This window comes from Bradysia coprophila, unplaced genomic scaffold (assembly GCF_014529535.1).
Source record: "Bradysia coprophila strain Holo2 unplaced genomic scaffold, BU_Bcop_v1 contig_94, whole genome shotgun sequence".
In the NCBI taxonomy this organism is placed as follows: domain Eukaryota; kingdom Metazoa; phylum Arthropoda; class Insecta; order Diptera; family Sciaridae; genus Bradysia; species Bradysia coprophila.
The window spans coordinates 1,019,100-1,033,598 of NW_023504022.1; the positions used below are offsets into that span (position 1 = coordinate 1,019,100).

General features: G+C 37.4%; 1 protein-coding gene across 1 annotated transcript; it reads right to left on the reverse strand.

The window, feature by feature from the left end:
- Nucleotides 1–1,198: 1,198 nt before the first annotated feature.
- On the reverse strand, nucleotides 1,199–10,658 carry LOC119084791 (DENN domain-containing protein 2A-like). The gene is made up of 4 exons (XM_037194856.1): nucleotides 9,145–10,658; nucleotides 8,913–8,999; nucleotides 3,951–5,603; nucleotides 1,199–2,220 (listed from the first exon to the last, which is right to left on the reverse strand). Exons 1-4 carry the CDS (start codon nucleotides 10,189–10,191, stop codon nucleotides 1,927–1,929), a joined length of 3,081 nt encoding a protein of 1,026 aa, XP_037050751.1. The 5' UTR covers nucleotides 10,192–10,658; the 3' UTR covers nucleotides 1,199–1,926.
- Between the last annotated feature and the right edge of the window lie 3,841 nt (nucleotides 10,659–14,499).

The following is a 14,499-nucleotide window of genomic DNA, read 5'->3' on the forward strand; positions in this document are numbered from 1 at the left end:
GTCATGTCTGGATTGTAAGCTTGCCAAAAGCAACAAACAATCGAAGACGAAGACACATCTATTGTTTTTGAATGACATTAAAATAAATAAATGAATGTAATTCTTCGAAAAAGTCGAATTCGGTCTTTTTCCCGCAGTTTCCAGTCCAGTTACAGTTGCCGACAAACAAAACTCAACAACAGCGGCAAAAAGCGAAATCAATTCTACAATAGGCACGTCATCGACATCATCAGCTAAGTCGCTTGTGCAGTCTGTCCTACAAAATCGATTTTTAAAAACTACAAAGGCCCAAGCGGAACGGATAACGGTTGCTACATGATTGCAGTCGCCGGTCTCGCATACTCCTTTGTAGAAAATGCTGGATTTCGACATCTGATGAACATCGTCGCACCGAACTACCAAGTACCATCACGAAAAGTGTTTTCAAACGACAGAATTCCTAAACTTTATCAAGCTACTAAATTGAGAATATCTGACGAATTGAAAAAAATCGAGAATTTCGCCCTGACCACTGACGGTTAGACATCTTCTAATTCGCACAAGTTCATTGCTGTTACCGTGTCGTTCATTAACGAAAATTGGGAGTTAGTTTGCCGCACACTAGCTTGCCGTGACCTGAATATATCAAATACCGGGGAAAATATAAAGTGTTTGATCGAATGTATACTCGAAAAATCTCAAGTAACTGCTGCCGTGTCTGACAGAGGAGCTAATTGCATATTGGCTGTAGAGCTTTCCGGATTTGAGCACGTTCCTTGCTTTGTTCATGCTGTAAATACGAAAATGGAAGAGCTGCTAAACATTAACTTCATAGCCCCCACACTTTCTAAGATAAAGCGCATCTATGCCACGTTATCTCGAAGTAACAATGCCAAGAAATTTTTGGAAAGCTGCCAAAAAGTTTGAATCTTTCGTGCCTGAAAATGCCTTCTACATGTCCAACTAGGTGGTGGTCTGAAACGAACCAATTTAAGTTTGTCATTGCCAATGAAATGGCGCTCTATAAATATGTTACAACGTATCCCGAAGCTGATCAGACTTGCTTGATGACTCCAGATGACATCAGTCGACTAAAGGCAATTCTTTTGGTTTTAGAACCGATGGAAAAATAACGTTGGGAAGTGAAACCCAAGCAACAGCTTATATTGCCTCATTTTTTCTTAATTCTCTCACGAAAAATGTATGCTTTTGGGTTGAATTAAGTTATTTTACTCATCCATTCATTGAATTGATCTTGATCCTGATTTATGGAAGTTAATTAAGATTTTCGAAGTCTCATTTTAGGAGTTTTAGGAGTGTTTGGGAGGATTTCCGAAATTTTAGGAATGTTAGGAGGTGCGTGAGGCCTGAATACACCGAAAAAACATTGTGAATGTTATGCAAATCAATCGAAAGCTTGTTATTTAGTTCTTTACTCGTTTTCAAATCACGATACGCTACAAATCGTCATAATCGATCATTTTAATCGATCATTGGATTAACTGAAAATAAATAAATTTTAATTTACCCTGCCATTATTTCACAAATTTATCAACCGGTTTGTAAGTTTTATATATATTGTGTGGCAATGTACTTTTTTGATTATAGATTTTATAATATAGAAATTTTGAATGCTAAAAATGTCACGGACAAAATGGTCAATGTTTCAAATGAACTTAGAAATAAAATAACCAAAAATAACAACTAGATCGAAGGATATAATCTAAAAAAAAATTGTAACAATGGAAGGCATTTCGCTTAGTTACTTAATCGCTACAAATAAAATCATATTGGAGTATGTATTTATAATAATTACTAAACTATCTTGATTGTAAGTATAGATAGGTTCGATTTTAAATAGTAATATGGAAATAAAGAGAGAACGAGTGCGAGAGAGTAAATTGTTACGTTTATGACACAAAAAGGTTTTTGTTCAATGTATACCATTCAATTGCTGTGTATGAATTCCTTAATTCGATCCTTAAACGTTTTCGTCTTTTTGTTAATAATTTTACTGTTTTTCATGATTATTTCGATGTTGTCGTCAACGTTCGTTTTGTTTTCGCTCTTCTCCAGTAATCGTGCATCAAATAACGCATAATGGCTGGAATCATCACCAACATACGACTCATCCATCGGATATTTAGTGTTCATAAAATGTCGGAACATTGCCGTCTCGACGAACCATTCGAGGAACAGACGAACTGATTTGCAACCATGCGACTGAACGAACACTTCTTTCTGGAAGAATATGAAGAGGAAGAGCTGTTTAGGAAATCGTTCGATGACGACGGTTTCGTTAAAATAAATAGAGAGATTGTGTGGGTTAGTTTCATTTTTTTTTCGCTCAGTTTGTTTGATGTAGCATCATCTACAGGGACTAACGTAAGGATTTTCCCGTGGGTGGGAATTCGACGAAAAGGCGCAGAATTGACTTACTAATTCTTAGAGGCGCCTAAAACAATGATTAAAAAAAGTCGAATTTTTCCTAGGGAGATTCGAAACACATTTTTCTTCCACTTCTGAGCCCTTCTTCTGGTGAAAAAGCCCGTGTTTGTTTTGTTGTCATTTAATTTGATTTCCCATTTTGCAGATTAATTTGAGATCTTAACAATGGCATACAATTTCTTGATAATTTTGCCATTTGGCAAAACATATATGCAGTAATCATCTGCGAAAAACGTCTTTTCACTATGACTTAAGTTACAATCAAATCTGAAGTGAATATGTAATAAAGGGTAGGACTCAGCACGCTTCCTTGTGGGACTACTGCTAGGATATGAGCTAGATATCCTAGATTGCTGACAATTTGGTACAAAGAACGTTTTTGTGGAAATGATTGAACAATTTTAACAAGATAGAAAGTAAACTTTCGAACGAACATTTTGTGTATTAGACTCTTATGCCATGCACTATCAGAGGCCTTCTCTATGTCAAATGTGAACAATCCTGTAGAGTTTTTCTTATTTAGAGCTTGTTGGATATGATTAGCTACCCTGGAAAGTTGATGATTCGTCGAATGACCAGTTCGAAAACCGAGCAACAAACAAAGATGTTGTTGGTTTTAATAAACAGCAGTAATCGATTCAAAATAATTTTTTCAAAGATTTTGCTGATGGAGTTTGGCAGGCTAATTGGTCTGTAGTTGCTAGCACCTGATGTATCCTTAAGGAATGAAGACTGCTTTCGTAATTGTTAACCAGCCTAGTAATCTTCCACAGTTGGCTAGAGTATTTTTTCAACCGTGAAAGTCTGTCGTTCCACCTTTCCTTATTGAAGAATTTAAATTGAGCTTTGATCAATTTGTTCAAATGGTTAATTTTCTTGTCAATGCTGAGGACATGGTTTCGCTGCCACTGTCGATTTTTGTAATTTCTAACTGATATTAACTTTAATATCGTGTTGTCTAGGGTCGGCGAGTAGTCGACAGTCTTGTACACAGGAATGGTGAGGCTGTCAGCCTCTTAATTCTTAATCAAATCATCAATCAACGACTTGGAATTTAAGTGGTACGGATCTGTCGACCTCCTGATTGTTACGCTAAAACTAACTTGTCACGAACTAAACGAAAACTAAACTAAAACTAATCGAAAATTTGGAATAAAATCAAAGTACTTTTTACGCTTTTGTAAAAATTTATAGTGTGGCAAAATTGAATTCGTGGATGGGAATTCAAAAGGCGCGGGCGGGGAAATTCCCACTCACGATGTTCCTTAGGTTAGTACCTGATCATCTAGTTGACACACCTTAAAAGAAAAAGTTGGAAATACAGTACAATTGACGAAACTTGGACGAACAAGTTAGAGAGAAAGTTATTGTTTTGGGTGAGACTGTGACGTGAGAATGTGTGTGAATTTGAATGAATACAAAATCTTGGATTATTGGAGATTTTTTTTTAACCTCTCGAATGTGAACATTCTTAACGGGCAACATTTTACATGCAACTTAAAAAAATCAATTGTACCACTTACATCAAATGTTTTGTTCTTGTAGCCAGCGAACAGTTCAACAAAAAATCTCAAAAATGCTTCGGCAATCAGAACGCTAGATAACATTTTGCCCTGGTCCAACAGATCGACCAATTCCAATGATACCTTCAGCGATTCTCTGAGCGCTGTTGGCAATATTGTCGTTTCGTCGCCGCACTTCTGCAACACTTGTCGACTATCCAAATCAAAGATGATTCCATCCTCAATATCGACAGTAATTTCATCCAATACACCAGTCAGTAGCGGCAAAGGTGCCTGACACACTTCGATTAAACTGTGTGGCAACAGGGTGACCAGTGTGTGTTGCCACTGGAACGGATACAAAATCGTTTGCAGCCCCAGCACGCAGGCAGACAATATGGAGATGTTCTTGCCGTACAAAATCACTTTTCGCTCTAACAACAGCGAACCGAATACATCGATAAGCGCTTCGGCGCCCAAAATCCGGTACAGGTCACTTATTTCCGTACTTTCCAATCGCAAGTCGTTTGGCCGACGAATAAAAATTTCATCAATTTTACCACCACCGGATTCTCGTCCGCTCAACAAACTCCGATTGATCAGGCCGAAATCGAATGGCGCCTTCTCCTGTTTCTTCTGTTCGAACTCCTGCACCAATGACTTCATACCGGACGAACTCTTACCGTTTTTTTGCACTCCATAAAAACATTCACTGTCCTGGAATGCGGCCTGTGTTGCCGACTCGGTCAACCATCTAGGATTGACTTCCAAGCTCAATCGCTTCGGTGATATTTTATGATTTGACATGAATATCGTTTTTGGTCGGACAGACAGCGGCAATTTAAGATGTATAAATGTTCCCGGCTCCGGTACGGAGAGGTACTGCAGATTTTTCAACAGAAATTGTGTCTGTTGATCAGTTTGTCCGTGTCGGGATTCAATTTCTTTCAGAATTTTGAAGTAGAAACCGGGTGCTTTTACTTGGCTGATCAAACAGTATGCCAGGGGTAGACAAATCTCACAACTTTCTGGCAACACGCGTCGACAGTAGCCATAAATTCGGTAGCCCTCGTCATTCGTCAAAATCAGGATATAGTTTTGATTGTCTTTTCCCTGCTGCAGTAGACTCCTGTTCGGGAAAATCAACTGTTCAATGTTCTGCGGTACGTTGTCGTCGTCCGGAAATTTCGATTTGATGTACGCAGAATTGGTGCACGTATTGTATCCCACCAGCAAACACATCTGGAACAAATATCCTCTTTCCTTATTCGTATTAGTCAATGCTACACATGATTCCGCGACAGTCTTTGCCTTCGTCGAACTGTCGCCAACCCGTACTTGCACCGGACCGTTGTTACTCTCTACCAGCTCGTTGTACTTTTGAATCCGATCGCTGGTCGTTTCACTCTTTTTGCATTCGTCATCGCCTATATCGTCAAACGAAAAGGTCTTCAGCACTGGCGACTTAAAGGTACGATGTAGCGTTCCGTATGGAATAGGTTCAGTCTTTTTCGACACTCGCCGTACATAGGTTTTCCGTTTTTCTGTGAGCGAACGCGATACTTTTCCTGACAATTTGTGCGACGTTGTGGGTGATGGCGTTGAACTAGCTGTCGATGAATTATCCATTGATTTGGTGTTGTTGCGAAATGCTGCATTAACCAGTATGTTTATCTGAAAGGAGTAGAGTAGGAATGTCTGATTCTTCTTGTAAAATTTCTCAAACAATGTCTGACTAATTTCAACTAGAAATAAGCAACAAACCGCTGTTTTTCAGCGTTTTCTTCAGGCAAGCGAGAGCAACTTAAAGGATTTAAGGATGAAGCACAGTTAAATGGCTCTAAGCCCGAGTAAAAAAAAATTGAATTGAGACTTCTCAAAGTTAAACAGCCTCGATTCAAACAACACACACACGCCACGGAGAACAGTGGCAGAGACGACTTCCTGCGACATGCGAATATGTGACGAATTGGCACTTATGAATATTTCGAGAAGAAAATGGCACATAAATTTTGAATGTTGATTCTGAATTGAGATTTTTGGTTTTCTTTGTTTTTATCGCGATCACTATGTCATTACCGTTCAGTTTTACTTTCATCACAATAATATAACATAATACTAGGCCGGAAGCAAGAGATGGGTGTATTTTTATTGAATTTTAACGTAAATCGTAACTTAAAAATTAATAAATAAACCAAGCAGTCTTGGAGACCACGACTGGGCATCGTAACTTAAAAACAAGTCAGTCTTGTGTGCGTGTAAAAAATCGAAATTCCATTTCATCAGAAAAATTGCTCCAAGATTGAAGTGAATGAAACTATAAGTCCTCGTTGCAATGGTTTGCAGAACAATTTCTTTGCGATTACTGTTATTCTGTGGAATTTCTAACGACAATATTACGAAAACAGCATCGATGCCATCAATATTCACAAAAAAGCACACACAAAATTAAACATCAACCTCTGCATTGAAATTTTCTGTATTTGATTTTAGTAAACTGTCGTTGCCGATTTGTCGCAAAATTCAACTCTCACTGTGCCGATTTGTCGCAAAGTGTCGCACCGACAAATCGTCTCTGCCACTGTTCTCCGTGGCGTGTGTGTGTTGTTTGAATAGAGGCTGTTTACTCAAAGTCTCACTAATTTTTGTATGGAGCTGAGAAGTCTGAATTCGAACGATATAGGCCTTTTTTGTCTCAGTAGAGTATATTTATGTACTTAAGAGTACTTAATAGATTGAGAAGTCTCAGGATTGAGGTCTTGGAGATTTTCGTGAGGCGTTAATCATTGTTTTGAGATCTCGGAGATGTTCGTGAGGTTTTTATCAGACATTTTTTGAGATTTTGGAGATTTTCTTGAGATGTTCGTGAGGTTTTTATTAGGCATTTCTGAAGATTTTGGAGATGTTCGTGAGACATTTTTTGAGATTTTCGTGAGACTAAATTAGATTTGTGAGACTTTTTAGGTTCTGTTTCTAGTTTTTGTGAGATTTTTCTTCGTTAAACTTTTTTTTAGTTTTTTTGTAGGTTTTTATGAGACATTTCTGAGTTTTCTGTTAGACTTTTTTGATAATTTTCAGAGGAAAAAAAACTCAGAAAAGTCTCATAAAAACCTAGAAAAAACTAAAAAAAAATCTCACAGAGACCTCGAAAATTTGTCAGAAAGTCTTCGCGCAACTACTCATCCTAACTCTGGGGACAGTTGCTCGCCACACATCCTATTTTGTCTCAGAGTTCTACATTTATCCTCACTGTTACATTTTGTCCTCATTAAGTTTTTTCTAGCTTTTCGCACATTTCGTCCACAGATGGAGACACTGCTATTATAGTTATTTATCTTAAATGAGACATTTATGAGTTTTTTTATTTGACTGTGAGACGTGAGACACATTATTGATTTTTTTTTATTTGAAACATTACCTTATACTGAAGTTTTTTCCAGTCACCAACCTAAGTACTAACCGCGTCGATTGATGCTTAACCTGGAATTGGACTGCCAACTGATTATCGTATGCTGCTATGATTGCTTGTGGGCATATGATTCTTTATTTGAATGTTACTTTGAGTTTTATGTTAGACTTTTTCGAGATTTTTTTTATACTTTTATCAGACTTCGCTGAGACTTCTATAAGACATTTCTGAAATATTTGTTAGATTTTTGTGAAGTATGCAAAACATTTTTTACGGTTCTGTTACTTCAAATGTTGCAAGTTCAGGTTTTATTATAAAATTGCTCATGCAATTTCCATACGAATCATTAGTGAAACAGTTACCGAAACACACAAAACAGATTTAATTTTTAATCGCAATGATCTACAAAAAATATTTAGAACCTGGCACGAGTTTAAGCAAATATGCCAGGCGACGTTCGAGTCGTAGAGAGGAATCGATCGAAGATGAGGACGAAGCTTCTAGAGAAAGAGCTGATGAAAACTACGAAGTAGCTGGCGATGAACCTTACAGTGGCGGAGCTGAGGCTTTTTCTGAGGACGAAAATACCGCCGAGGAGCTGAATGAAGAGTCTGATGAATCGGACGAATATGAATCAGGATGAATTGGATGAAATCGATCCGGATGAAATTGAATCGAATGACGGTGCAAGTTTCCTCAGAGAAGTAGATGATGGCTGTATTGGTGAGACATCACCTAATGTCACCGTACTGAACATTCTGGCTTTTTTTAGACACAATTTAACGTGGACAGCATTGGAGCATCTACTGCAATTAACAAATGAAATATCGCCAGGAGCAGCACCTACAACTAAATACCTATTCTCAAAGCTTTTACCTACAACGCACAAACCTATGTATCATTATTATTGTAAAAATTGTTCCATATACTTTGGTCAAAAGCTAGAAATGATAAAGAAATTCGGTGGCAGTGATATTAAGTGTGAAAATTGTAACTTTGAATTTTCTTTAAAGAAAAGACATCAATGCTGTTTTTTCATTCAACTAAATTTAAAAAGTCAAATCGAAGGCGTCATAAAAAATATAAGCAATATTTTCCCTCGCCCGACGTCGATCAAACCGTTGGTAGTACAGACATAAATTGTGGTAGCACTCACAAAAAATTGAAAATCAAATATAAAAACGGAAAGAAGCTAAACCAACATCGCCAAACATATCTGATTTTGTATGTTAGAAAATGTCAAAATCCTCAAACAGTTTTACAAAAGTCTCAGAAGTAACTCACAAAAATCTCATGAAATTAAAAGGACGCTTAAGTTACTTAAGTTAAGCATGTCTCAACAATGGCTCAGCAATACGAAATCATTTTTTGAGAAATTGAGACCGTTTACTCGGGAGAATTGGTCTAAGTGGATAATAGTTATTTATACTACAAGAACTGTAAAGGGTATTTTATGTTCGAGAAATGGTAAATGGAAGGCGAAGCCGTAAAACGTTTCAAGTTGATCAACAGTCAAACATAGAATGTTCATAGCGTCCTATCTCAATCTCTGAAATGAAACTTGGACGACTTACCTCGTCATAAGTGTTCGTCAATGAGCTCGGTTGATCCTCTGTCGTGATTGAGTCGCTTGACGCAATGTTGTCGTCGATGTTAGTGCACTAGAAAACGAAAAAATTAATCCAGCAGAGCTGATGTCAAAGGAACCTGTGAGTTACAGATCGACAAAGTATACGGCGAGGGTCAGTGAAAAGCAAAGTCGAAGCGGGAAAAAAGTTAGCAAAAGAATAAACACCAAAAACTTACCAGATAATGTAAGTCACCCTTTTCATTGTGATCTTCCGGGCATGAGCAATCTGAATTCGAACGCTTCGAATTCCTATCACAAGTAGTTAACAGTGGCATTGAACTTGCTACGATATCCGGTGCCTGAAAGCATTGCTGTTTCTTCGCTACGAAATCTTTTAAATGACTGAACGGTTCCATGTAGATATGCTCGGAGAGATTCGATTTCAGATCGGGCTCGTTCATTTTGTCGATGGGATGAGTTACAATAGTGTCATAGATGGGTGTTGTGCAACGTATGCAACTGAGTAAATTTGATGACGCTGCTAACGATTCATTCTTTGTGCATTTCTCTTTTGCGTTGGATTTCAGTTCAGTTTTTTCTCGCCAGTTCGTCGACTTCTGTTCGATGCGTAATTTTTCTTTGAACAGTTGAATTGTGGAAATATTTTCTTTGGGAGATTCGAATACACGAGGTGGCTTCTTCGGTGGTGGTCCACTCGGTAACGGTTGTCGGAGGGCTGCTTTTAGTGTGTCCGTGATACCAGGCTGTATATGTTTATCGTCGTCAACGGATCGCTTCAAAAATGTGTTTGGTGTATTCGGTACATCCTCCTCAGGTACAGTCTTTGTCACTTTCGCAGCGACGACTTTCGGCTTTTCACCGACACGAAATGCCGGACTGCGTCGAATACTGCTTCGCTTCGCAGGATCGCTAGTCTGTCTCGTCAAACGATCGAGCTGCTCCACATTTTCTTTTATTTCGTTAAACGATATTTTGTTCGATCGATTATCCAACTTCGATTGGAATACGTCACTGTTTTGTCTTCGTATATTGCTTGATTTACCATCAGTAACGAGCATTTGTTTATCGTTCACGACGGACTTCCTATTGTTTGATGTAAATAAATCTAATGACGTTGCTGACCGCTGGAATTTAAGGAACGGCTTTGACTGGGCATTGTTCAGTAGGGTACCGGATATATCTAATGATGATAGGCTTTCGAATTTTGATTTCATCGATTTTACACGTCCGCCCGCAACAAGTGGCTCCGTTTTCGTACTCATATTGTGGAACGCTGTGTCAGCTAGCCAGTGAGTTATTATTACCAAGCAACAGGTTAATGTTTTACAAACATATTCGAGCTCATCGTATTGCCAGACATAACACACATACAGCACTATATAGTATCCGATAAAAAATTAAATCAAATTTTGCTGATGTCTGACGTTTCGATAATAACACACAAGAAAAAACTGTGAAATCAGGAGATATCAAAAACCAACATTTTTAGCACGCAAAATTTACGCAACACAAAACGAAAAAAAAACGTAATGCAACTCAAAATCTAAGCACTTTGGAATGGACGATGGAACCATAATTATTTCGGATGTAAATAAGCCGTGACATGACCTTTCTATTGTATTTCTATTATGTATAAGTAGCGGAAATTGTCAATTTATTTACATTTTGAAAACAAAATGTTTTTATTTGCAAGCACTTACTTGACGAACAGACATAATATCATTTTCGAGCGACCTGAAGTTAGATGAGCTCGCGCAGTGATGACAGAAAGTCACAACATCCTGACAAGACAAGTTCTGAATTTAATCCGATATAATCGGAACTCTACTGTCAAGTTCCGAACATATTCATTTATAGATCGTATTTTTATATAGGTGATCAAAGTATGTATTCCAGAGAGATGAAAAGTTGGCGACTGGGACGTCGCTATGCGCAATTTCTAAGATGTAAACATTTAATAATAATTTTACTTTAACTACGTTTACGGACGCAATAGGCTAACAGTCAAAGTAGGGCGACAGACGCACTAGGGTCACGTATATGCAATAGATATACGGGTTCGTACGAGGCTCAGTCGGAGCGTTTGTTCTCATGACAGCGATATAGAAAAGTTTCAGAAAGTAATTTTTTGGAAATACTGAACTCAAAATAAGATTTCATATTCGGTGTGGTTTAAGAGTTTTTCTTGTTCCACACGACCCACAGCGCTTTCAAAGCTATAATACAATCATGGCCCTACGTTAGTGAAGGGCCGTGACGCAAGTCCGTTCACACTGAAAAATTTGACAAAAAAAATTTCCGCAGGACTGAGGAACATATATTCACAACTTCTAGATGTTGTTTTGCTTGTTTTGGATCCAATGAAACGCTTGTTCGGATATTCACAACTTTTTTGACTTTTCCTCCTCCGCTCCTACTACCCAACACTTATTTTTTTTCGTAATCTGGGCGTCCATACGAGTTCAACGAGCTATCACACGCCTCATAAGGTTAAGATTGGATCGAGATATTGAATTTCAAAAATTGGAAATTTGTACAAATTTGCATGAAGAAATTGATTTTCATACATTTTAAAATTGATGGATTTTACCAACCTTTGTCCCTCTGTCACTCTGTTGCAACGAAACTTCTGAATTTACCGGTGAATTTGGCTGAAGTTTGGGTATGTTAAGGACGTAATTCTTAGAAACTAATTTTTATAAAAGCTTATAATTTCGGAGGGAGATATTAGCGTGTTAAGCTATTGAGCTATAGGACCCATAACTCAGAAAATGTGGCAGATATAGAGTTCGTTTAAAATACAAATTTATAGTGTTTCAGATTTCAGTCGACACGCGTTTCATGTTTTTCCTAAAAAGTCGTCTATTTGGGAGCTATGAGCGTTTTAAGTGCGAGCTTTGTCAGGCATAACTCGGAAAATACGGCAGATGGAAACCTCGTGTAAAAGACAAAGTTTTAGATTCTAGTCGATACGTGTTTTATGGTTTCCCTAAAAAGTCGCTTATTTGGGAGCTCTGAGCGTTTTAAGTGCGAGCTATGTCAGCCATAACTCATAAAATACGGCAGATAGAAACCTTGTGTAAAAGACAAAGTTATAGAATTTAGGATTCTAGTCGATACGTGTTTCAAGGTTTCCCTAAAAAGTCGTCTATTTGGGAGCTATGAGCGTTTTAAGTGCGAGCTATGTCAGCCATAACTTGGAAAATACGGCAGATAGAAACCTCGTGTAAAAGACAAAGTTATAGAGTTCTAGATACTAGTAGATGCGTGTTTCATTGTTTCCCTAAAAAGACGCTTATTTGGGAGCTATGAGCGTTTTAAGTGCGTCAAATTTTTCAATATTCGTCAATTTTCCGATTTTAGTCAAATTTTTGATTTTTATCAAATTTTTTATTTTCGTCAAATTTTCTATTTTCGTCAAAATTTCTAATTTCGTCAAATTTTCTAATTTCGTCAAATTTTCTAATTTCGTCAAATTTTTGAATTTCGTAAAATTTTCGATTTTCTTCAAATGAAAGCTGGAAAGCTGGTTCAGATCAAAGAGTAAGTTATACAGTTTTGTAAGAAGAATATTTTCGTTCAAATTGCACATTATGATTGTCTATTATCTGCGACCAAATTCTAAAAAATCACAACTTACAAAAGAGCTGATATCGCCCAAAACCACTTACAGTGGAGGTGTGACGCAAGTCCTGTTATCGACTTAAAAAAGAACTGATATCGGTTTTGGGTGATACGTATGTCCTGCTGTCCTCTCATTTAATTTAGTCGACGTCAGTTGAATAATTACTGTACCAACTACATATATACCGAACGATTTAAACGTATAAACGTTGTTATTAAGTAACTTTCAGAACTTTGGAAAATTTAGTTATAATTTCATTTTGGCCACCAAAAAGATAAAAGAAATTAATATTTTGGAAGTCAACACAAAAGACGAAAGCATTCCACACTCGCGATTCGCACGAGAAAAGATGATAAACATTGACTGTCGAAATTGTTTTATTTAATAACAACAGTGCAACGTTTGTATTCATCTTTTCTGCAAGCGTTTTCTTAGTGAAAATATTTGAAAACAAAATTAATTCAACTAATTCACAGGTTAAAACACAAAAAAACATAGCTAACGCCGACCCGTACGAAACACCTATTCGTTTCAAAAGCCTTTATTGTGAAACTCTTCATTTCTCTTACTTCATTTTCTTCTCTGCTGAAAAACTATTCTCCCTTTAAAATCAGTTACATTATCCACTCTTTGCCTTGTTATCATATACAACTAAATTGCCGGAGGCAATATAGACAGCCCCGTACGAAGTCAAATTTCATAAATTCCTATTTAAACAGCTATATACCGCTATATTTACCTATATTTCACTGTAAATAAACATTTCACAGAGGAATATGCTATTATATAGCTCTATATGCCTGTATATAGCTCAATATATGGAATCCCTGAAACCCCACACACATAACTAATTATTTCCATGTTAACAGAAACTATCTAAGTACAAATTTTCCCACTTTATATCGTTTTTACTAAAATCCAATATGGCCGCCGGCAGCCATTTTGTTAGGAGACCGGAAATAGTACCGACGCTTTACATTCGTTAATACCTTTCAAACAAAAAAAAAATCATGAAATTCGGTCAAAATTTACTCGAGATATTCTCAAAATACACCACGTTCACTGTACTTCCGAGTAGCCAGATAAGAGCTCACTTCAAGAGACCTAGCTCACGCTCCGGAGAACATAATTTCATGAACTTTTTTTTTCCCTGATTGGTACGGTCAATACCTATCTAATAAAGTGAAAACAGACGAAATATGTTCAAATTTGGCCGACCTGCAAGCAAAAACTGCTTCCCGCCCTGTGCCTGTTTCACACCAAGGGGTCTAACTCACGAGTCGGTCATCCGATTTCCATAAACTTTTTTTTGTCGATCGGTATTGTAAATACCTTTTATTTGACGTATCACTTACAAGTTTAACGTTTAAATGTCCGGAGATATCTTCGAAAAACCGTAAAGCACTTATTGGGCCACAGCTCGGGAGGGGTCTATCCAAAATCACTCATCTTCGAACTTAGCCTGTCTTTTGACATTACCAAACGGGGAAAAAAAGATTTTTCAAAATCGGATGCGTTTTACTCAAGTTATCGTGCAGACAGACAGACGGACAGACAGACGGACATTTTTTTTTCGCGGATTTGGCATCTCTAGACAACCACAATCGGTTTCCACTTACTCAGGTAGTCCAATTCGACGTGTTACAAACGTATGCGTAAACCTATAAGACCCCAGTACTTCGTACGGGTCTAAAAAACAGATTTGGCTGACAATTGCACAAGTTTAATACAACGATAATCGCTTCGGTCCACCAAAATGTCATTACATTTTCTTATTGTGGGCCGTAGACTATTTAAAATCCTCAAAATGTCATTCATATGATATGCACATAGTCATCGCAAGACAAATTACTTTCTGGTATCATCTTTTAATGGTATCGATTAAATATATCGATTTCTTTTAATGTTTTGCACGAAGACAATGGGGCAAAACATTAAAACCGAT

What these genes read in the sequence shown, in the direction of transcription:
- LOC119084791 (XM_037194856.1), bottom strand. Translation starts at nt 10,191, where the DNA reads ATGAGTACGAAAACGGAGCCACTTGTTGCGGGCGGACGTGTAAAATCG. An exon ending in AGGGTGACTTACATTATCTG is followed by an intron (nt 9,000 to 9,144) that starts GTAAGTTTTTGG and finishes TTCGTTTTCTAG; the next exon opens with TGCACTAACATCGACGACAA. An exon ending in TGACGAACACTTATGACGAG is followed by an intron (nt 5,604 to 8,912) that starts GTAAGTCGTCCA and finishes TACTCCTTTCAG; the next exon opens with ATAAACATACTGGTTAATGC.